General features: G+C 42.5%; 1 protein-coding gene across 1 annotated transcript in view; it reads left to right on the top strand.

The window, feature by feature from the left end:
- Window positions 1-386: 386 nt before the first annotated feature.
- The window catches only part of LOC101838290 (ankyrin repeat domain-containing protein 30A-like), a 120,181-nt gene continuing 97,999 nt past the window's right edge, over window positions 387-22,568 (top strand). The window contains exons 1-4 of the mRNA XM_040746629.1: window positions 387-804; window positions 1,818-1,932; window positions 2,251-2,424; window positions 21,587-21,693. Of these exons, the coding sequence (XP_040602563.1) occupies window positions 605-804; window positions 1,818-1,932; window positions 2,251-2,424; window positions 21,587-21,693 (596 nt within the window). The 5' untranslated portion in view covers window positions 387-604. The remainder of the gene's footprint in view (window positions 805-1,817; window positions 1,933-2,250; window positions 2,425-21,586; window positions 21,694-22,568) is intronic.

Raw genomic sequence — 22,568 nt, 5'->3', positions numbered from 1 at the left:
AAATAACCAAAGACATTTAAGGAATTGCTCAACATACTTAGCCATCAAGGAAATGCAAATCAAAACAACTCTCAGATAATATCACATGTGTTAGAATGGCTAAGATCAAGAACACCTATGACAGTTTATGCTGGGTACTCAAGATCCTGCCCTCATCAAAGTTAGACCCCTGAGACTAGTGTTCCGTAGCCTGAAGATCCGCTCTAAGGGAGTTTCAGTTCAAGACTGCGCGCAGGCCTTGAGCACGGCATCTGCACGCTCCTCCCAGTGCCGGACACGGTTGACGGTTGAAGGTCTCAAGCTTGGCATGCCAGCTAAGCACTGCTAGTTTCCTGGGGTGATTGGTGCACGCGAGGTCCCCTCTGGAGCATGCGCAAAGGGTGGTGTTGCTGGGCAACGACAGTCTTGCCAACCGCCCAGGAGGTGGAGGGATGTTAAACCTTGGGGCTCCTCCGTGGGCGCATTCTGGCGAGATTCCGAGACTTGCACTAGGACTGGCAGTAGCTAAGCCTGGGGGCGGGGTTGCTGTGAGCACTGCGACTGCTCATGGGAGGAGTGAGGCAATACAAACAGGAGTCTAGGGCAGAGAACCGCAGTCTGAGCCATGAAGAGGATCTTCAAGGGCCACTCGCCCTGGGGCTTCCTGAGCTTTAGGCACGAGAACCAAGAACCGTCCTGGTACCTCACTGGGTACACGCCTGTGAAAAAGATCCACAAAGCGGCAAGCATGGGGGACATAGCCCAAGTGCAAAGGATGCTCGAGTTTGGGGATGTTGATGTCAACATTACAGACCGGAAGAAGAGGTCAGAGGGCTCAGGGTGGGTGGAGTGGGGTGTGGGGTGGCAGCGGGGCCTCAGGAGAGGAAGCATCACCTTCCTGGCCTTGGCTTCAGGGTAGCAGAGAAGGGAGACTGAGGCCTGTTTTCACGGGGACGCTGGGCTTTCTTCCCACCACAGGCTCCTCAGCACCCGGAACCTGCACACCCTGGGTGGATCTGGAGCCCAGGCATCCTTCATGAGAAGCAAAGGAAAAATTGAACCTAAGTTGGCTTCCAACCCCCATATAATTCTGCTTTGAGAGCATTTTATTGACAATTTAAATGTGATTTCACCCACAGAGTTGAGATACCCAGTGTTTTCTTTAAATGTGTGCATGGAAAAATTCCTAATGCTATGGGTACCAGGGCAAAAAAAAAAAAAAAACACAAAAAAAAAAACAAAAAAACATTCAACACAATCCTGTATTCATTTTATTTCGCGGGAACCAAGGACTACATGTTATTCCCGAGGGGCCCTACATGGAAGCGGAAGGGAGAGGATAGTTCCATGGTTTTCTTCACAGTCTGTTCTTTGGGGTGGCCATCTTCACTTGGCACACGCTGCCTCGGCTTGGTTCTCTGGCCTCGAGGCGGCATGGTTTGACTAGCATCGGTCTCGGTCACAGGGTGTGTGATGGATGCTCTGAACTTTCCACAAGTCACTCATTACTTTAGCTGCTTCCTTGATGGCAAAGCAGACGGTTCACAGGAGGCTGTCTCATCTTTGAGACCATCAAAACCATGGCGCTTCCCGACACGGTCCCTACTTCAGGCAGACTACAGTCAACAACGCTTCCCAAATCTCCTTTGCAAACTCGTCCATTGTCTCTGTGGCAGTGTCATTCCCTTTGGGATCATCAGGGTTTCACTGCGGTCCATCCCCAGCACCGCTAAGTAGAAAGAAAGAAATTCCAGTAGGCTGCTATGCTTCACGAGAAAGGTGAATGCGGTCCCTGCACTGTGGTCCCCGTTCTCAGGAGTGTGCTCTGTCCCTCACAGGACGGCTCTGCATTACGCCTGTGCTCATGGCCAGTCGGAAATGGTGACCCTCTTGCTATGGTATGCCTGCAACATTGAAGCCCGAGACCGTGAAGAAAGCACAGCTCTGATCAAGGTAATTAGGAGCCAACATGTGCAGCCGCAGACGGACTAGCATAGCTCCCAGATATTCAGGTGTGGGAGGCAGACGTGGGGCCTGTACCCTGGCTTATCGGAGGCAGAGGCGTGAGGACCGAGATTTGACACAAGCCTGGGGTGCGCAAGTTTCATTACAGCCCGGGAAACATAGGAAAGCAATCTCAAAACTTTTTTTTAAAAACTTGAATAAAAATGAATTTCTGGCATTGAAGTGTAACTGTTTGGAGAGACTCATGGAAACATTATCTTGAATATCCATAGTTGACAGTCTGTTCCCCTGGGACAATCCCCACAGGCAACACAGCGCCAGCATGAGGAGTGTGTAAAGATTCTACTGGAGAATGGTGCGGACCCAAACCCTGTTGACATAAATCAAAGCACTGCTCTCCACTATGCAGTCTACAACAACACGACCTCCATAGCTGCCAGACTTCTGGCATTCAATGCGGACACTGAAACGAAGACAAAGGTAACACCCAACTTTATTTCCCAAATACCTGAAAGGCATTTACCTGGAACTGTTTCCACATATAGAAACTAAAGTGAGTATTCCTTGACTAAAAATGTATGTATCCATAAAAACTTATGTAGTCATAAAAATATTTGAGAAAACTGTATTCATATAAGTTAAATGTAAAAGAGATGCATGTTTTTCGAATATGTCACCAAAGGTTTCTTAATTGTCTTAGTTAGGGTGTCTATTGCTGCGCAGAGACACCACAGAAGCTCTTATGAAGGAAAGCATTTAATTCCGGTGGTGGCTCACAGTTTCAGAGATTGATTCCATCGCCATGGCAGGACATGGTGGCGTGCGAGCAGATGTGGTGCTGGACAAGGAGCTGGCAGGCGGCAGGAAGTGAAGGCTGTCACACTAGACCTAGCTTGAACATTTAAGACCTCAAAGCCCACCCCTGTCACACACACCTCCTCCAGAAAAGTCACACCTACCCCAACAAGGCCACGCCTCCTAATAGTGCCACTTCCCAAGAGCCTATGGGGGCCATTTTCTTTCAAACCACCACAATTGGTAAAGCTTGTTTTTAATGAATGGAAAAGATTTGTTGTGCAAAAACTCCCTTTGTCCATAATCACTTAGATACAAAGTGAAAAACTCAAAGACTGGAGTCAAGGGGACCCAGAAACAGTTGTCCACACCTAAGGTTAAGGAGGCTTCTGCAGAGTCTCACTTCCTGTGAGCTCGTGGGTCTGCCTATGGACAAGACATCACTTACACACAACACCCATGTGTTCTCCAGCTTACGAGGGACACCTGGGCATTTCATCATATCACCAAAGTTTCCTCTATGTTCTGAAGTTTGCATCTTCTACCTGAAGCATAGCATTAACAAGATTTCATGGTTTCCAACATTGTTTCTACTAATGGATGAAGATAATACACACCTGTACTTCATGTTAATCTTTTGGAAATAACTCTGTGGTGTCTAAAATGGAACTAGAACCACAGAGAATTTTAAATAGTGTATTTTTAGGGGTACCATGTTCTAGTTCTGTGTGAGGTAAAATGTATTGAACTTACTACTGACACACCAGCCTTTCACCTTGTACTGAGTGATTAAACTCCATCAGAAGCCTATAGATTTTAATACAGAGTTGTAGGAGCCCATGTTGGAGGAGTATCAAATGACTTTGGAAGGATCAAATGTATCTTTCCTGTGACTTGGCGGAAATGTATTATTGGAATACTAAATTATGTATTGCATTCTTCAACAAATAGGAATTTTTCAAAATACAGAAGATCTCTTCCTCTAGGATTTGTAACAAACATGAAGCCTTGCAGTGTTCTCTAAACATGATCGCAGTGCTGTCTGCTGGGCTGATATTTTCAGACAGTAAAACCTGCTATAGGGAGGGCAATCTTAATTCATTCAAGAAAAGCACTTCTATCCTAAGCTTCCTGGCACCGTGGAAAAGACAGCCCTGACCTCAGGTAGCTCCTAACTTACTTGGCACAGCATTACATGGTGTTCACCGTGCTGATGGAAACACTTCTGGCTGAGTTTAAAGAAGATTGGCTGTCTCTGGAAAGGGACAGTAGCTGTCTTTGTTAGGATTTCCATTGCTGTGAAACACCATGATCAAAAAGCAAGTTGGGGAGGAAAGGGTTTATTAGGCTTACACTTCAGCATTGCTGTTCATCTCTGAAGGGAGTCAGGACAGGAACCACCTACACCAGTTGGAAGAACAGGTGAGTGACCTCTCCCAGCTAAACAGCCCCCAGACTCTGGGCCCAGCCCAAGGGCACATCCAGGGCCCCTCCCTCCCATCTCAGCCCTAGCAAGGCAGCTGGGCCCAGACCCACATTCTGGTGGATCTCCACTTCTCTGCAGCAGTCTCCAGCAGCCAGCTAACAGGTGAGAGAGCTTCCAGAGCATTGGGCTTGCCTACACCCACCAGAAGGGAACTCTGGTTCGGCACCCGCCAGGAGAAGAAGAGACACCGTTTGGAACCCACTGCAAGAACAGATGAGAAGGAGACAATATAAAAACACAAGGAGCAACAGAAAAACCAATATGACACCACCAGAGTCCAGAGACCCTACACCAGCAAGACTGGAACACCCCAACACAAATGTGTAAAGAGATGCCTTTTTCTTTGAGAGGAGCCGTTCCACCAGCCTGGTTCTAGAGCCGCATCAGTCCCAAATAAACACACAGGAGGCTATATTAGTTATGAAGCTGTTGGCCTTGCTTGTCTCTTACTGGCTAGCTCTGCTTTAAGTAATTACCCCATAATTGTTCATCTAAGTATGTCTCTTACCGGAGAATAGTTCCGGGCTCCTACCCCATGGCGTTACATGTTGACTCTCTTGTGTTTCTCCTTCCCAGAATCCTCCTGGACTCCTAGTCCCACCTATCTAGATTCCTATTGGCTCAACAGTACTTTATTGACAAAGGACTTCCCCAACATCTCCTCTTTTCTGTTTAAACAAAAAGAAAGGTCTTAACTTTAACATAGTCAAATTGTATATAACAGAACAGTTATCAAGTAAGAACATAGTTACAATATTTTGTCAATATTTAGCAAGATTTAAAGAAAATATCATCCATCCCATTCTTGTGAGTCTAAAGTTCTATATGTAGCTTATCTTTTATCGTAACTAAGGAAAACTATAATTATAACTATCTGTCTTCAACTCCATCAAAGACCACAGAAGGATAATATATAAACACTAGGATTGACAGAGACATCATACTGCCTGGACAGTCACCCGAAGTTCCTCTGTAACATTGGGACATCCATCTTCAGCCCATAGGCCACAATGTGTCTGGAACACTTCTCAACAAAGCAGGAAATTTCAAACTGTCCATCTGCATTGGCAGTCTGTCAGTCATTTTTCTGTGTCCTGCAGAAAGTCTGGTAGACTCTTCCATGAAGCAGGAACCCTGTAAGACTGAGTTCAGCAGTCACTTTTCTGTGGGTCCTGCATGTTCAGTTTATATAGCAACAGTCAAACAGTACAGGCAAGAGCAGTTTCTTGCCCAAATGGCTAATCTTGCCATGTTGAAAGCAAACTCCATAACAAGTTTCTTCAATGCCCATCTTCCTCTCAGACATAATTGGTGCTGCCAGGAGCAGACATTTCTCATTGTCAAGAAAAACCCTAAACCATTTTAAATGCCATTTTCTGAAGGTCTTTGAAAGGTTTGAAGACTGTTTATCTATCTCAAATATATTTCTGTATATCTAGAAAACCTAACTTACCTAACTATCTATAGTCTGTATTCAATTATGCATTACATTTTAAAAGATCAGTATAAGCACAATAATTAAGAGGAGAAATATACACATCATAAAATTGACCTTAAATTTGTATCAATAAATGAAAAACCATACCCATAACATAATTCCCCTTTTTACCATTAACAAGAGATCGGCTGTGATCATTAGCCAATTATAAACAACCCCTTTAAATGAAAACAAAGATTTATAAATAAGATGGGAATTAGGACGTCGCTCATTCCAAACTGCTTCGTGCTGGAAGGGGGCGCTGTTCATACCATGGGGATCATGACAAAACTCAGAAACCTGTATAAGTCCTTATATTCGTGGTCTGTAAAGCTCCATCATCTTGGCTGTCTCAATTGTTGAAATGCCTGGCCCACTGCTTCCGGGGGTCTTGGTTCATCAAACCACAGAAGCCTGGAAGGAATTCTCAGCTTTTCATTTTCTGTAGAAACATAAATAAAAACTCCTTTTCCAAGTAACATATCCTTATACTTAAATTTTGAAGTCAAGGTATTTTCAAAAGATATAAGTTGAATTAATTCAGCAGCATTTATAATCAAGTATACTTTAGCATTTTTTCCTTCCTTAGCAATGAAAAACCGAAAAACACAATAGCGTACAGTATCCAGACTCTCTGTGTATTTTCCATCTTTACGTGGCTTATTTATTTATCTATTACTCTATTTCTTTTACTTTTATTTATTTTTCTTTGAGACAGGATTTCTCTTTGGAAATCTGCCTGCCTCTGCCTCTGTAGCAATTTCTCCCGGCGTGCGCCACCACAACGCCGGCTTTTCTATTTATTTACCACTTTGCCATTTCATTTTCTCTCTTAATCTCATGTATATTTTTAAACACACTGTAAACTTTTAGAGGTTTTGTTCATCCAAGTCTGACTTTACTGTAAATCTTTACGTTTTTCTGGCCACATGTCTTATCTGTAAAACCGCGGCTGTTTTAAACTGCCGGTTTTTCGTCAAGATGGCAGGCGTAAGCGTGATTCCAGCTTACCGCCTCAGTCCATGCTGACCTCCAGCAAAAGCTGCCACTTCCAGCTGTATGTACACACCTTTTAATCGTTAGCAGAGTCTCTTAAAACAACCTTGCTGGGTTTTTTTTCTCTTTTTATGCCGAGTCAGGAAGACTCCAGTAAGCAAGCCACATGAATATCTCGGATTGTCGATAGCAAAACACATGAGAAAAATGCTGCTATCAAAAATCTGTGCTTCTCTCCGTTCTTCTGTTTCTATAATTCCTTTAAAGCTTTTGTCATTCTACGTGGAAATTCATCATCCCACTCCTGACACCATTCTGTAAAGAGAAGCTTTTTCCTCGAGAGAATGCCTTCCCACCAGCCTGGTTCTAGAGCCGCATCAGTCCCAAATAAACACACAGGAGGCTATATTCATTATGAAGCTGTTGGCCTTGCTTGTTTCTTACTGGCTAGCTCTGACTTAAGTAATTACCCCATAATTGTTAATCTAAGTGTTTCTCTTACCGGAGAATAGTTCCGGGCTTCCTACCCATGGCGGTTACATGTTGACTCTCCTGTGTTTCTCCTTCCCAGAGTCCTCCTGGACTCCTAGTCCCACCTATCTAGATTCCTATTGGCTCAACAGTACTTTATTGACAAATGTACAGGACTTCCCCCATCACAAATGAAGCAGAAGAGAATGACATAAAAACAACTTCATGGAAATGATAGAGGCCCTCAGAGAGGATATGAGAAAATCCCTTAAAGAAATGGAAGAAAAAGCAATCCAAAAATGCAAGAAATGGAAGAAAAGACAAAGCAAAAATTGCAAGAAACAATTCAAACAGTGCAAGGGCTGAAATCTGAAATAGAAACAATAAAAAACACAATCTGAAGGAATGCTGGAAATAGAAAAGCTGGGAAAATGGTCTGGTACTACAGATGCAAGCATAACCAACAGAATAAAAGAGATGGAAGAGAGAATCTCGGATTTTGAAGATACACTAAGAGAATTAGACTCATCGACCAAAGAAAAATTTAAGTCCAACAAATCCCTAACAGAATATCAAGGAAATATGGGAACACCATGAAAAGACCAAATTTAAGAATAATATGTATAGCATAAGGTAAAGAAACCTACCTCAAGCCGGGCAGTGATGGCGCACACCTTCAATCCCAGCACTCGGGAGGCAGAGGCAGGCGGATCTCTGTGAATTCGAGGCCAGGCTGGACCGACAGCCTCCAAAACAATACAGAGAAACACTGTCTCGTAAATACCAAAAAAAAGAAAGAAAGAAAGAAAGAAAGAAAGAAAGAAAGAAAGAAAGAAACCTACTTCAAAGGGGCAGAAAACATATTCAAGAAAATCATAGAAGAATACTTTCCCAACCTAAAGAAAGACATGCCAATGAAGGTTCAAGGAGCTTATAGAACACTAAATAGAGTGGACCAAAAAAACCCTTTGACACATAATAATCAAGACCCCAAACATACAGATTAAAGAAAGAATATTAAGAGCAGATAGGGGAAAAGGCCAAGTAACATATAAAGGCAAACCTTTCAGAATTACACCTGACTTCTCCATGGAAATTCTGAAAGCTAGAAGGTCCTGGATAGATATTCTACAACATTAAGAAATCACAGCCGGGCGTTGGTGGCGCACGCCTTTAATCCCAGCACTCGGGAGGCAGAGGCAGGCGGATCTCTGTGAGTTTGAGACCAGCCTGGACTACCAAGGGAATTCCAGGACAGCCTCCAAAGCCACAGAGAAACCCTGTCTCGAAAAAAAAAAAAAAGAAAGAAAAAGAAAGAAATCACATATGCCAGCCAAGACTACTATACCCAGAAAAACTTTCAATCAATACAGATGGAGAAAACAAGATATTTCATGACAAAACCAGATTTAAACAATACATATCCACTAACCCAGCCCTACAGAAAATTCTGGAAGGAAAACTCCAACCCAAGGAAGTTAACTACAACCAGAAAAACATAGGCAACAGATAATTCCACTTTACCAACAGGCAAAAGAAAAAGTGGTGGAAATCCACATACAACTCCACCACCACCAACCATTTCAAAACAAACAAGAATGAGCTATCAATGGTCATTAATATCCCTCAATATTAATGGGCTTAACTCACCCATAAAAAGACACAGGCTAAGAGAATGGATTTGAAGAGAGAACCCATCCTTTTGCTGCATACAAGAGATACACCTCAGGCTGGGGCATTGGTAGCACACGCCTTTAATCCCAGCATTCGGGAGGCGGAGGCAGGTGGATCTCTGTGAGTTCGAGGCCAGCCTGGTCTACAGAGCTAATGTCCCAACCCACAGGACACTCAACGTGGGTCTGGTGGACACCTAGGAAAAAGATGGGGGGCAGGGGATACAAGGACAGACGCCAAGACAAGAGTCTGATCAAGGCGACAACTTTATTCATCCCAAAGGGATTTATATAGGGGAAGGGAGGAGGTGAAGGAATGGGAGGTGTGCTGTAGCTGCGATGAACCTGTCGGAGTGGAAGGTGGGTGGGATGGGTAGGACATCCTGTGTCCTCTGGTAACCTAACTGCAGACTCTAACTTTATCTTTCTCAACCCACCTTCTATTAAGCCTATGCCCTAGATAAGCTGCAGGTCTGTTTCTGGAATTTGGCAGGTAGCAGGGTGGTCCCGAGTCATGTACTTTCTATGAGGGTCTTATGAGTACGTGAGGCAGCCGTACCTGGTTGATGGCCAGAGGTCCCTGACACAGAGCAAGTTCCAGGATAGTCTCAAAAACAATACAGAGAAACCTTGTCTCAAAAAACCAAAAAAAAAAATACACCTCAGCTTCAAAGTCAGATGTTACTTCAGAGTAAAGGGCTGGGAAAAGATTTTCAAATCAAATGGACCCAAGAAAAAAGTGAGGGTAGCAATAATAATATCTAACATAGACTTTAAACTAAAATCAATCAAAAGAGATGAAGGAGGTCACTTCACACTCCTCACAGGAGAAATCCACCAAGAAGCATTACTAAAACTCAAAGCATATATAAAACCTCACAACTTATAGTGGGAGACTTCAACACCCCACTCTCACCACTAGACAGGACTACTAAACAGAAACTTAACAAGGATACAAAGGAACTAATATAAGTTATGATCCAATTGGGTTTAACACATCTATAGAACACTCCATCCAAACACAAAAGAATATACCTTCTTCTCCAGCGCCACACGGAACCTTCTCAAAAACTGACCACATACTTGGCAACATAGCTCAACAGGTACAAGAAATTGGAATAACTCCATGTATCTGATCAGACCATCATGCCTTAAAGTTAGAGTTCAACAACAACACAAATTGCAGAAACCCTGCAAACTCATGGAAATTGAATAATGCACAATTGCACCACTCCTGGGTCAAAGAAGAAATAAAAAAATAAATTAAAGACTTCATAGAATTCAATGAGAATGAAGACACAACATATCCAAACCTATGGGACACTTTGGAAGCAGTGCTAAGAGGAAAGTTAGTAGCACTAAGTGCACACATGAAGAAACTGGAGAATAGTCACACTAGAGAGAATTAGCAGCACAACTGAAAGCTCTAGGACAAAAGGAAGCAAACTCACCCAGGAGGAGCAGACGCCAGGAAATAATCAAATTGAGGGCTGAAACTAGGAAAACAATACAAAGTATCAATGTAACAAAGAGTTGGGTCTTTGAGAAAATCAACAAGATAGACAAACCTTTATCCAAACTTATCAAACGGCAGAGGATGAACATGCAAATTAACAAAATCAGAAATGAAAAGGGAGACATATCAATGGACAGTGAGGAAATCCAGAGAATCATCAGGTCATATTTTGAAAAGCTATACTCCACAGAATTTGAAATTTTAAAGGAAATGGACAATTTTCTGGATAGATATTACTTACCAAAATTAAATCAAGAACAGATAAGCAATTTAAATAATCCTATAACACCTAAGGAAACAGAAGGAGTCATCAAAAGTCTCCCAACCAAAAAAAAAAAAAGCCCAGGGCCAGATGGCTTCAGTGCAAAATTTTACCAGAAAATCAAAGAACAGGTTATACTAATTCTCCTCAAAGTATTCCATGCAATAGAAGTAGAAGGGTCTTTGCCAAACTTTTTACGATGCTTCAATAACATTGATACCCAAGCCACACAAAGACATAACTAAGAAAAAGAACATCAGACCAATGTCCCTCATGAAAATTGACAGAAAAATAATAAAATACTGGCAAATTAGATCCAAGAACACATCAGAAAACTCATCCACCATGATCCAGTAGGCTTCATTCCAGGGATGCAGGGATGGTTCAACATACGAAAATCCATCAATGTAATCCACTATATAAACAAACTGAGAAAGAAAAATCACATGATCATCTCACTAGATGCTGAAAAGTCTTTGGCAATCATGATAAAGGGAGATCCGGGATAACAGGAACATACCTAAACATAATAAAAGCTATATACAGTAAACCAACAGCCAACATCAAACTGAATGGAGAGGAACTCATGGCAATTCCTCTAAAATCAGGAACAAGTCAAGGCTGTCCCCTCTCCCCATACCTGTTCAATATTGTACCGGAAGTTTTTGCTAGAGCAATAAGACAACAAAAGGAGATCAAGGGGAATCAAATTGGAAAGGAAGAGGTAAAGCTTTCACTATTTGCAGATATGATAGTTTACATAAGTGACCCAAAAAACTCTACCAGGGAACTCTTACATCTGATAAACATCTTCAGCAAAGTGGCAAGATACAATATCAACTCAAGAAAATCATTAGCCCTACTATATATAAGAGGGCTGAGAAAGAAATCAGAGAAACATCACCCTTTACAATTGCCACAAACAACATAAAATACCTTGGGGCAGCACTAACCAAACAAGTGAAAGACCTGCATTACAAGAACTTTGAGTCTTTAAAGAAAGAAGTTAAAGAAGACACCAAGAAATGGAAAGATCTCCTATGCTCTTTGATAGGTAGGATCAATGTAGTAAAAATGGCAATCCTGCCAAAAGCAATTCAATGCAATCCCCATTAAAATACCAGCACAATTCTTCACAGACCTTGAAAGAACAATTCTCAACTTTATATGGAAGAACAAAAAAACCAGGATAGCCAAGACAACCCTGCTCAACAAAGCAACATCTGGAGACATCACCATCCCCGAATTCAAGCTCTATTATAGAGCTATAATCCTTAAAACAGCTTGGTATTGGCACAAAAATAGACAGGTAGACCAATGGAATGGAATTGAACACCATGAGATTAATCCACAAACCTATGAACATCTGATTTTCAACAAAGAAGCTAAAATTATACAATGGAAAAAAGAAAGCATCTTCAACAAATGGTGCTGGCATAACTGGATATTGGCATGTAGAAGACTGCAGATAGATCCATGTCTATCAACACGCATAAAACTTAAGTCCAAATGTATCAAAGACCTCAACATAAATCCAGCCACACTGAACCTCTTAGAAGAGAAAGTGGGAGGTACGCTTGAACTATTTGGTACAGGAGACTGCTTCCTGAACGTAATATAGTAGCACAAACACTGAGATCGACAAATAATAAATGGGACCTCCTGAAACTGAGAAGTTTCTGTAAGGCAAAGGACACAGTCAGCAAGACAAAAAGGCAACACACAGATTGGGGAAAAATATTCACTAACCCCACATCTGACAGAGGGCTGATCTCCAAAATTTACAAAGAACTCAAGAAGCAATTCCAAAACACCAAAGGATCCAATTAAAAATTGGGGTACAGAACTACATAGAGAATTCTCAATAGAAGAGTCTAAAATGGCTGATAGACACTCAAGAAAGTGCTCAACATCCTTAGCCATTAGGGAAATGCAAATCAAAACAACTCTGAGATACCATCTTACTCCTATCAAAATGGCTAAAATAAAAAACACCAATGACAGCTTATGCTAGAGAGAATGTGGAGAAAAGAGAAACACGTGTCCATTGCTGGTAGGAGTGCAAACTTGTACAGCCACTTTGGAAATCAGTATGGAGATTCCTCAGGAAAATGGGACTCAGTCTACCACAAGATCCAGCAATTCCACTCTTAGGCGTATACCCAAAAGATGTCCTTTCATACAACAAGGATGTCTGTTCCACTATGTTCATAGCAGCATTATTTGTAATAGCCAGAACCTGGAAGCAACCTAGATGCCCCACAAATGAAGAGTGGATAGAGAAAATGTGGTACATTTACACAATGGGTACTACTCAGTGGAAAAAAACAATGGAATCTTGAAATTTGCAGGCAAATGGATGGCACTGGAAGAAACCATCCTGAGTGAGGTAACCCAGTCACAAAAAGACAAACGTGGTATGTACTCACTCATATGTGGATTTTAGACATGGATCAGGGGAGTGTCACCCTACAATCCCAGTGCCAGTGAGTATGGGAAACACGGAGGTTCCCAAGAGATATGCATGATACCCCAGAGAAGGGGTATGAGGCAAGATCTCCTGAGCAGATTGGGAACATGGGGGGAGGAGACAGGGAACCAGGAAGAGAGGGGGGTAAGAGAAGGGTAAAAGAAGACATAGAGGAGCAGGAAGGTTGAGTCGGGGGAAGAATAGAGGAGAGCAGGATGAGAGATACCATAATAGATGGAGTCATATAGGTTTGAGGAGAGAGCTGACACTAGTGAGATTTCCAGAAATCTACAAGGATAACACTAACTGGCAAACTAAGCAATAGGAGAGACACTACATTAATAGCCCCTCCCTGATGATAATGTTAATGACTACTCTAGATGTCATCCTAGAACCTTCATCCAGGGACTGATGGAAGCAGAGACAGATACCCACAGCTAAACACTGAACTGAACTCCTGGAACCTAGTGACAGAGATGGAGGAGTGATGAGCAAAGGGGTCAAGACGATGATGGTGAAACCCACAAAGAGAGCTGACCAGACAAGGGGGAGCTCTTGAATCCCAGACTGATGGCTGAGAGGCCAACAGGAGACTGATCCAGACTCCATGAATGTAGGGTCAGTGAGGAGGCCTTAGAAATCTCTGGGGCTTTGCATAGTAGATCAGTGTTTACCATGGTGTATGAATGAGCTTTGGGAGTCCACTCCACATGGAGGGATGCTCTCTCAGCCTGGAAACATGGAGAAGGGTCTAGGTTCTGCCCTGGATGAAATGACAGGCTCTGGAAATCCCCCCAAGGAGGGCCTCACCCTCCCTGGGGAATGATGTGGGGATGGGGTGGGGGGTTGGGAGGGTTAGTGGAGGGACAAGGGAGGAGGGGTGGGAGAGGAAGCTGGGATTGACATGTGAAGCATGCATGTTTCTAATTTAAATAAGAACATATATTGAGAAAATAATATTTTAAAAAAGGAGAATTCCAACTTAGAGGCACAGAAAATATTTTCAACAAAATCATAGAAGAAAACTTTTCCAACCCAAAGAAGGGCATACCCTATGATGGTATGAAGCTTACAGAACACCAAATTGACTGGACCAAAAAAAAAAAAAAAGTCCCCTCACCACATAGTAATCAAAACACTAATCATACAGAATAAAGAAGGAATATTAAGAGCTACAAAAGAAAAAGGTCAGGTAACATATAAAAGAAGGCCTGTCATAATTACACCTGACTTCTCAATGGAGACTTAAAGGCAGAAAGAAGGTCCTGTTTACTAAGAGACCACAGATGTCAGCCCGGCAAAACTTCACCATAGACAGAGAAAGCAAGATATTCCATTACAAAACTAGATTTAAACAATACCTATCCACAAATCCAGCCCTACAGAAGTACTACAAGGAAAATCCTAGCCCGAAGAAGTTAGGTGCACTCATAACACCACAGGCAATAGATAATCTCACACTTAACAGACATCTGCAGAACATTTCACCCAAACACAAAAGAATATACCTTCTTCTCAGCACCTCATGGAACCTTCCCTAAAATTGACCACATACTCCATTGCAAAGCAAATCTTAACAGATACAAGAAAATCAAAATAACCCCATGTATCTTATTGGATCACCATGGGATAGTGTTAGAATTCAACAACAACACAAACTACAGAAAGCCTGCAAACTCATGGAAACTGAACAACTCTCAACTGAGTTACCACTAGGTCAAGGAAGAAATAAAGAAATTAATGACTTCCTAGAATTCAATGAAAATAAATCCAGAAAATACTCTAACTTATGGGAAACAATGAAAGCAGTGCTAAGAAGAAAGTTAATAGCATTAATGCCTACATAAAGAATTTGGAGAAATCTCACACTAGTGCCTTAGTAGCACACCTGAAAGCTCTAGAAGCAAACTCATCCAGGAGGAGTAGATGTCAGGAAATAATCAAATTGAGGGTTGAAAGCAATGAAACAGAAACAAAGAGAACAATGCAAAGAATCAAGGAAACAAAGAGTTGGTTCTTTGAGAAAATCAACAAGGTAGACAAACCCTTATCAAACTATCAAATGGCAGAGAGAGAATATCCAAATTAACATAATCAGAAATGGAAAGGGGGATAACAACAGACATATTCTCTGAGGAAGTCCAGAGAATCATCAGGTCATACTTCAAAAATCTTTACTCCATCAAATTGGAAAATGATAGGTACTACATACCAGATTTAAATCAGGACCAGATAAACAATTTAGTATACCTATTACACCTAAGGAAATGCAAGCAGCCATTAAAAATGTCCCAACAACAACAAAATGTCCAGGGCCAGATGGTTTCAGCACAGAATTCTACCAGAACTTCAAAGAAGAGCTAATATCAATACTCCTCAAATTGTTCCACACAACAGAAGGGACATTTCCAAATTCTTTTTATGAGACTACAGTTACCCTGATACCCAACCTACACAAAGATGTAACAAAGAAAGAGAATTACAAACCTATCTCCCTCATGAACATTAATGCAAAATACTCAATAAAATACTGGCAAACCAAATCCAAGAACACATCAGAGAAATCATCTACCATGACCAAATAGGCTTCATTCCAGTGATGCAGGGGTGGTTCCACATATGAAAAGCCATCAATGGAATCCACCATATAAACAAAGTCAAAGAAAAAACCACATGATTGTCTCATTAGATGCTGAAAAAGCCTTTGACAAAATTCAACACCACTTCATGATAAAAGTCTTGGAGAGATTAGAGATACAAGGAACATACCTAAACATAATAAAGACAATATATAGAAAGCCAACAGTCAACATCAAACTAAATGAAGAGAAACTCAAAGTGATTCCACTGAAATCAGGAACAAGACAAAGCTGTCCACTCTCTCCTTATATATTCAACATATTGAAGTTCTAGCTAGAGCAATAAGACAACAAAAGGAAATCATGGGGATACAGATTTAAAAGAAAGAAGTCAAACTTTCCATAATTGCAGATAATATGATAGTATACATTAGTGACCCTCAAAATTATACCATGGAACTCTTAGAACTGATAAACAACTTCAGTAATGTGGCAGGATACAAACAAACTCAAAAAAGGAAAAAACAGCCAAAACAATACAGAGAAACCCTGTCTTGTAAAACCAAAAAAAGAAAGAAAGAAAGAACAGTACCCCCCATACAAATGATAAATGGGCTGAGAAAGAAAATGGAAAAACAACACCTTTTCAATAGCTACAAGTAATATAAAATATCTTGAGGTAACTCTATCCAAACAAGTGAAAGACCAAGAACTTTAAACCTTTGAAGAAAGAAATTGAAGAAGATATCAAAAAATGCAAAGATCTCCCATGTTCTTGGATAGGTATAATCAACATAGTAAAAATGGCAATCTTACCAAAAGCAATCTGCAGATTCAATACAATCCCCATCAAACTCCCAGCACAATTCTTCACAGACCTCAAAAAAATAATACTCAAGTTCATATGGAAAAACAAAAACCCAGGATAGCCAAAACAATCCTGTACAATAAAGGAACTTCTGGTGATATCACCATCCCTGACTTTAAGCTCTGTTGTAGAACTATAGTATAAAAACAGCTTGGTATTGGCATGAGAACAGACATGTGGACCAATGGAAGACCCTGACTGACTTTAACCCACACACCTATGAACACCTAATTTTTAACAAAGAAGCCAAAAGTGTACACTGAAAAAAAGGAAGCATCTTCAGCAAATGGTTCTGCCATACTGGATATTGACATGCAAATAAACTATTATTTGTGCCCTGCACAAAACTCAAGTCCAAATGGATCAAAGATCTCACCATGGATCCAGTTACACTGAACCTGATACAAGAGAAAGTGGGAGGTAGCCTTGAACACATTGGCACAGAAGACCCCTTCCTAAATAGAACTCTGGTAGCATAGACAATGAGATCAACAATTAATAAATGTGACCTCCTGAAACTGAAAAGCTTCTGTAAGACAAATATGACAAAACAGCAGCCTGCAGAATGAGAAAAGAACTTCACCGACCCCACATCTAATAGAGGGTCAGTCCCCAAAATAATAAAGAACTCAAGAAACTAGACATCAAAATACCAAATAATACAGTTTAACAATGGGGTGAGATCTAGACAGTATTCTCAACAGAAGAATCTGAACCGACTGAAAGACTTTTAAGGAATTGTTCAGCATCCTTAGGGAAATGCAAATCAGAACAACTCTGAGATACCATCTTATACCTGTGGGAATGGCTAAGATTAAAAAAAAACACAAAAAACAAAAACACTGATGACAGCTTATATTGGAGAGGATTTGGAGTAAGTGCAAACTGCAAGCCAGTGTGAGTGTTACAGCTGAGCTGCAAGGGCTCTGAAGCCCTGAGCTGCAGTGGAGGGAAAGGTATCCAGACTTGTCAGGAAATCACGCTAAACCTGGAGCTGCAATAGGACAGCTCTGGAGGCTGGAGCTGCACTAGGGTTGTCCTGAGGCTGGATAGGGTGTCCTGACTTATTGGAAAGTCAGGCTATACCTCAAGCTGGGGTGTGGTGGGGGATGGTCTCCCTGCAGGATGTAGTCATTCTGCTCCTCTCCTAGAGCCATTACAGCTGAACTCTGCTCGGTTCCCCTAAGGGAAGGTCCTAGCAGAGCTGTTTCTTCTTCTGCTGCCCCCAAGATGTTACTTCTTCAGCTCCACTCTAAAGTGGGAGCCCCTGCAGAAACGTAGCAATCTCCTGCTCCAGTGAAAAGTTACTTTTTCTGTTCAACTCCCAAGGGACTTTCCTAGCAGATGTAACTGTTTCTTCTGGCTTTACTGCTCAGCCCCTAAGGGAGTGTCTCAGCAGAGATTATTCTTTGTTTTTTCTGTTCACCCGCCTAAGGGGATGTCTCAGCAAAAGTTCTTTTCTGCACCAGGGAAAGAAGATTCTTCACCCAAAATTCTTTTAAGAAAGAGATTCATTTGGGAAGGAGGAGTCCAGGAGAGTGGCTGCCTCTGACAGGCTGGGAAAGGACAGCCAGCAACTGACAAGCAGTGGGGCTTATATAGGGCTCCTTAGGGACAGAGCTTTCCCAGGTAGAAAACTGGTTGGGGATTGGTTAGTTTTAGTTGGGCAGGGACAGAGTTGGTTCAGGGATTGGTTGGTTCCTTGCACAAGGATTGGTTGGTTTTCCTGTTCTGGAATTGGTTGGTTTCATGTTTTAGTTCGTCAGTGGCAGAGATGACTGATTTCAGGGCCAAACTATTTCTTTCACTGGTCTTTTCTTTAGTTTTTTGGCTCAGGAATTGGTTGGTTTCTTTGGCTGGCCCTTTTACCCTACACAAACTTGTACAGCCACTTTGGCAGTCAATATGGTGGTTTCTTAGAAAATCGGAACTCAGTCCACCTCAAGACCCAGCTATACCAATCTTGGGCATATACCTAAAGGATGCTCAATTATATCACCAGGTCACTTGCTCATGCTCATAGCAGCTTTATTCATAATAAATAGCCAGAACCTGAAAACAACCTAGATGCCTCTCAACCAAAGAATGGATAAGGAAAATGTGGTACATTTACACAATGGAGTACTACTCAGTGGTTAAAAAAACAACAACCTCATGAAATTTGCAGGCAAATGGATGGAACTAGAAAAAATCATTCTGAGTGAAGTAACCCAGACCTGGAAAGGCAATCATGATATGTACTCATAAGTAGATATTAGGAGTAAAGTATAGGATACCAACCTACAATCCACAGCCCCAGAGAGGTTAGATAATGAGGAGGGCCCAAAGAGGGATGCATGGATTTCCCTGGGAAGGGGAAAAAGAAGAGATCTCCTATGTAAACTGAGGGTGGGGAAGGAGGGGATGGAGGGATGGGTACTTGAGGGACTGGGCTGGACAGGCTGGGCACATGTTGGAGGCTGGACCAAGGTGAAGAGTAATGAAAGAGACTTCTTGATTGGAGGGGGCATTTTGAGGTTAGGGAGAAACCTGGTACCAGGGAAACTCCCAGGAATCCATAAGGATAACCCCAGATAAGATTCCTAGCAATAGTGAAGAGGGCGCCTGAACTGGCCATCTACTGTAATCAGATTGGTAACTACCCTAATTGTCATCTGAGATACTCTATCAAGTAACTGATGGAAGCAGATGCAGAGATCCATAGCCAAGCCCTGGGCTGAGCTCCAGTAGGTAGTCTAGTGGAAGAAAGGGAGGAGGGATTGTACGAGCCAGGGGATCAATCATTACTGGGGAACCCACAGAGACAGCTGACTGAGCTCATGGAAGCTCATTCACTCTGGACCAACAGTTAGGAGCCTCTATGGAACGGACCTAGACCTTCTGCAGTTGTGTAGCTTGGTGTGTTTATAAGGCTCCAGGCAGTGAGATCAGGGCCTCTCCCTGGCACTTAGCTGGTTTTTGGGAACCTGCTGCCCATGCTGGATTACCCTTGTCTAGCCTTGACACAAGGGGAGGAACTGGATCCTGCCTCAACTTGATGTGCCATGCTTTGTTCAAGCCCAGGGAGGCCTGCCCTTTCTGAATGGGGATGGAGGAGGAGTGGAATGGGAGGGAGTAGATGAGAAAGAGGGGTGGGGGATGGGGGGGTGGGAGAGGAGGGAGGGGAGGGTGTGTAAAACAAATGAAGAAAAATATTTAAATAAAATAAAATAAAGAATAAAGAAAAATAGCCAAGTTCATGTCTTTCAGCTGTGGGCTCCTTTAAAAATCAAAATTAAATACCTTCTTAAGGAGGGAAGACCGGGGTACAAAATTAAATACCTTCTTAAGGAGGGAAGACCGGGTACAAAATTAAATACCTTCTTAAGGAGGGAAGACCGGGTACAAAATTAAATACCTTCTTAAGGAGGGAAGACCGGGTACAAAATTAAATACCTTCTTAAGGAGGGAAGACCGGGTACAAAATTAAATACCTTCTTAAGGAGGGAAGACCGGGTACAAAATTAAATACCTTCTTAAGGAGGGAAGACCGGGTACAAAATTAAATGCCTTCTTAAGGAGGGAAGACCGGGTACAAAATTAAATGCCTTCTTAAGGAGGGAAGACCGGGTACAAAATTAAATACCTTCTTAAGGAGGGAAGACCGGGTACAAAATTAAATACCTTCTTAAGGAGGGAAGACCGGGGTACTATCACAGCCTCAACCAAGCAAAAGCAAACTCCGGCAGCACAAGCAATTCAATGCCCAATGTCTGGGATCCATTCATGATCTGGGCTCCTCCAAAGGGCTTGGGTCTCTTCTCCAGCGCTGCCCTCTGCAGCACCGTTTGTCTTCCAGGCTCTGGCTGGCTCCACTCCACCGCTGCTGCCATTCTCGGTGCTCATCCGAAATGCCTGGGTCCCCTGTTGCAACTGGGCTGCACTTCCACCAATAGCCCCCATAGGTGTCAAGCCTCAACTTCTTTCCTGATCCCTTCAGTCCTGGGCCTTCAACTGCCACTGAGGCTGCCGCTTCGCCAATGGCCCTTTCTAGACCCTCACATTGCCAAGCCTCAGCTGCTCTCCATGACCCCTTCATGCGTTCCAAACCAATACCACCCTGGAGACTCTCACACACTAACAAGTCTGGCTGCCAGCATGAGGTACAACCTTAGCCACCTCTAGAGCATAGCTTCTCTGTCTCAGGAAACACTTCTGGAAGATTTCACCTCAGTGATGCTAATATCTTAGCTCCTGCTGACCAACATCAAGTCTCCCAGCAGAGTTTTGATTTTGTAGTTCTGGTATCTTGAATCACAGGTGATCCTTCAGCACCAGCTATCCAGAACCAAAACAGCAAATGGCCCTGCTAGAGTCTTTAATCTTCCCTCTGAAACGTCACAAGCCAGGCCTCCATCTTCTGCACGTCTCTCAGCATTATCTTCCAAGTTCCACTGAACAACCCACAGAGCTCTTAACACTCAATGGCTCTTCTAGCCCAAAGTTCCCAAGTCCTTCACAATCCTCCCCAAAACACGATCAGGTCTGTCGCAGCAATGCCCTACTTCTGGTACCAATTTGTCTTCCTTAGGGTTTCTATTGCTGTGATGAAACACCATGACCAAAACACAAGTTGGGAAGGGTTTATTAGGCTTATGCTACAGCATTTCTGTTCACCACCGAAGGAAGACAGGACAGGAACTCAAACAGGGCAGGATCCTGGAGGCAGGAGCTGATGCAGAGGCCGTGGAGGGTGCTGCTCACTGGCTTGCTTCCCCTGGCTTGCTCAGCCTGCTCTCTTATAGAACCCAGGACCACCAGCCCACAGATGGCACCACCCACCATGGACTGGGCGTCCCACATTGATCACTAAATGAGAAAATGCCCAACAGATGCATTTCCTCATGGAGGCATTTCCTCAGCTGGGGCTCCTTCCTCTGATGACTCTAGCTTGTGTCAAGTTGACACACAAAACCAGCCAGTACAGTTGCCTTCGTAGATCTTAGTAAATTTGCAGCTGCCTGAGAACTGCGTAACTACGTGAGCTGTAACTTGCTGTCGTTTTCACAGAATGGCTACACACCGCTTATACTCGCCGTGCTAGAAAACAAGCAGGAAATGGTGGAGCTGCTGTTACAGGCTGCGGCCAATATCAATGCCCTGGATAACTGCAAGAGGTACCATTAAAGCTCTTTTAAATCCTCCCAACATTCTAGAGTGGTTACGGTCACTTAAAACCTCACTAGGAAATTCATAAGAATGTAACTTATGCTCATAGGAAACGTGTTGAAACTAATTAACAGGTCAGTAGAAATTAACTCTTCCACTTAGTCACACACAAGGGTATAGCAGGGCTCACATCTCCTTTTAATATTGACTGGTCTTTGTTACTTTGAGTTGATTTTTTAGTCATATGATTTTATATTAACTAAAATAGTTTCATATTAGTCTTATTTTTAGATGTGTAGACTGCTAGTTTAAGATTCCAATGAAACTCTTAACAATTTTACAACATTCCGCACCTCTGTGTCTTGTATACATTTCCTCTAAAACGCTCTGTTAATGAGAAGTACTTTTGAAGACCGTGTTTTATCTTTGACAGCTCTCTGCTTTCGTTGCTTTGTTTGAAGGATATCAATGTCAGGACACCACTAAATGACCGTGTATCATTAGAGATTGCTCAGTGTCTCCAGACCTTAGACCTTTTGTGGGTTATGGTCATGTGTTCAGCTATTCACCAGTCTGACCAAATACATAAAAGAAACCATTTGATGGGGGAAATGTGTTTGCTTCAGTTTCACAGGCTCAGATCCACGTGGGCTAGGCTTATCTTGGAGTCAGAGGGAAGGTGGACTATGACAGGAAGTGGGCACAGGAGGCAGGAGGGGGTCTCAACTCCTTGAAGCCATGATGCAGAAAAACAGAAGGTTCCCACCATTCAAAGGACACTCCCTAGTGACCCAGGTCCCACATACTAATTGACAAGTTATCTATGATCTCATGTATGAATGAATATACTGATGACATTAGCACCCATGTGATCCAGTCACCT

This window comes from Mesocricetus auratus, unplaced genomic scaffold (assembly GCF_017639785.1).
Source record: "Mesocricetus auratus isolate SY011 unplaced genomic scaffold, BCM_Maur_2.0 Super-Scaffold_100006, whole genome shotgun sequence".
NCBI classification, from domain to species: domain Eukaryota; kingdom Metazoa; phylum Chordata; class Mammalia; order Rodentia; family Cricetidae; genus Mesocricetus; species Mesocricetus auratus.
Note: the sequence above shows the minus strand (reverse complement) of the source record. Positions and strands in the feature narration are given on the sequence as shown.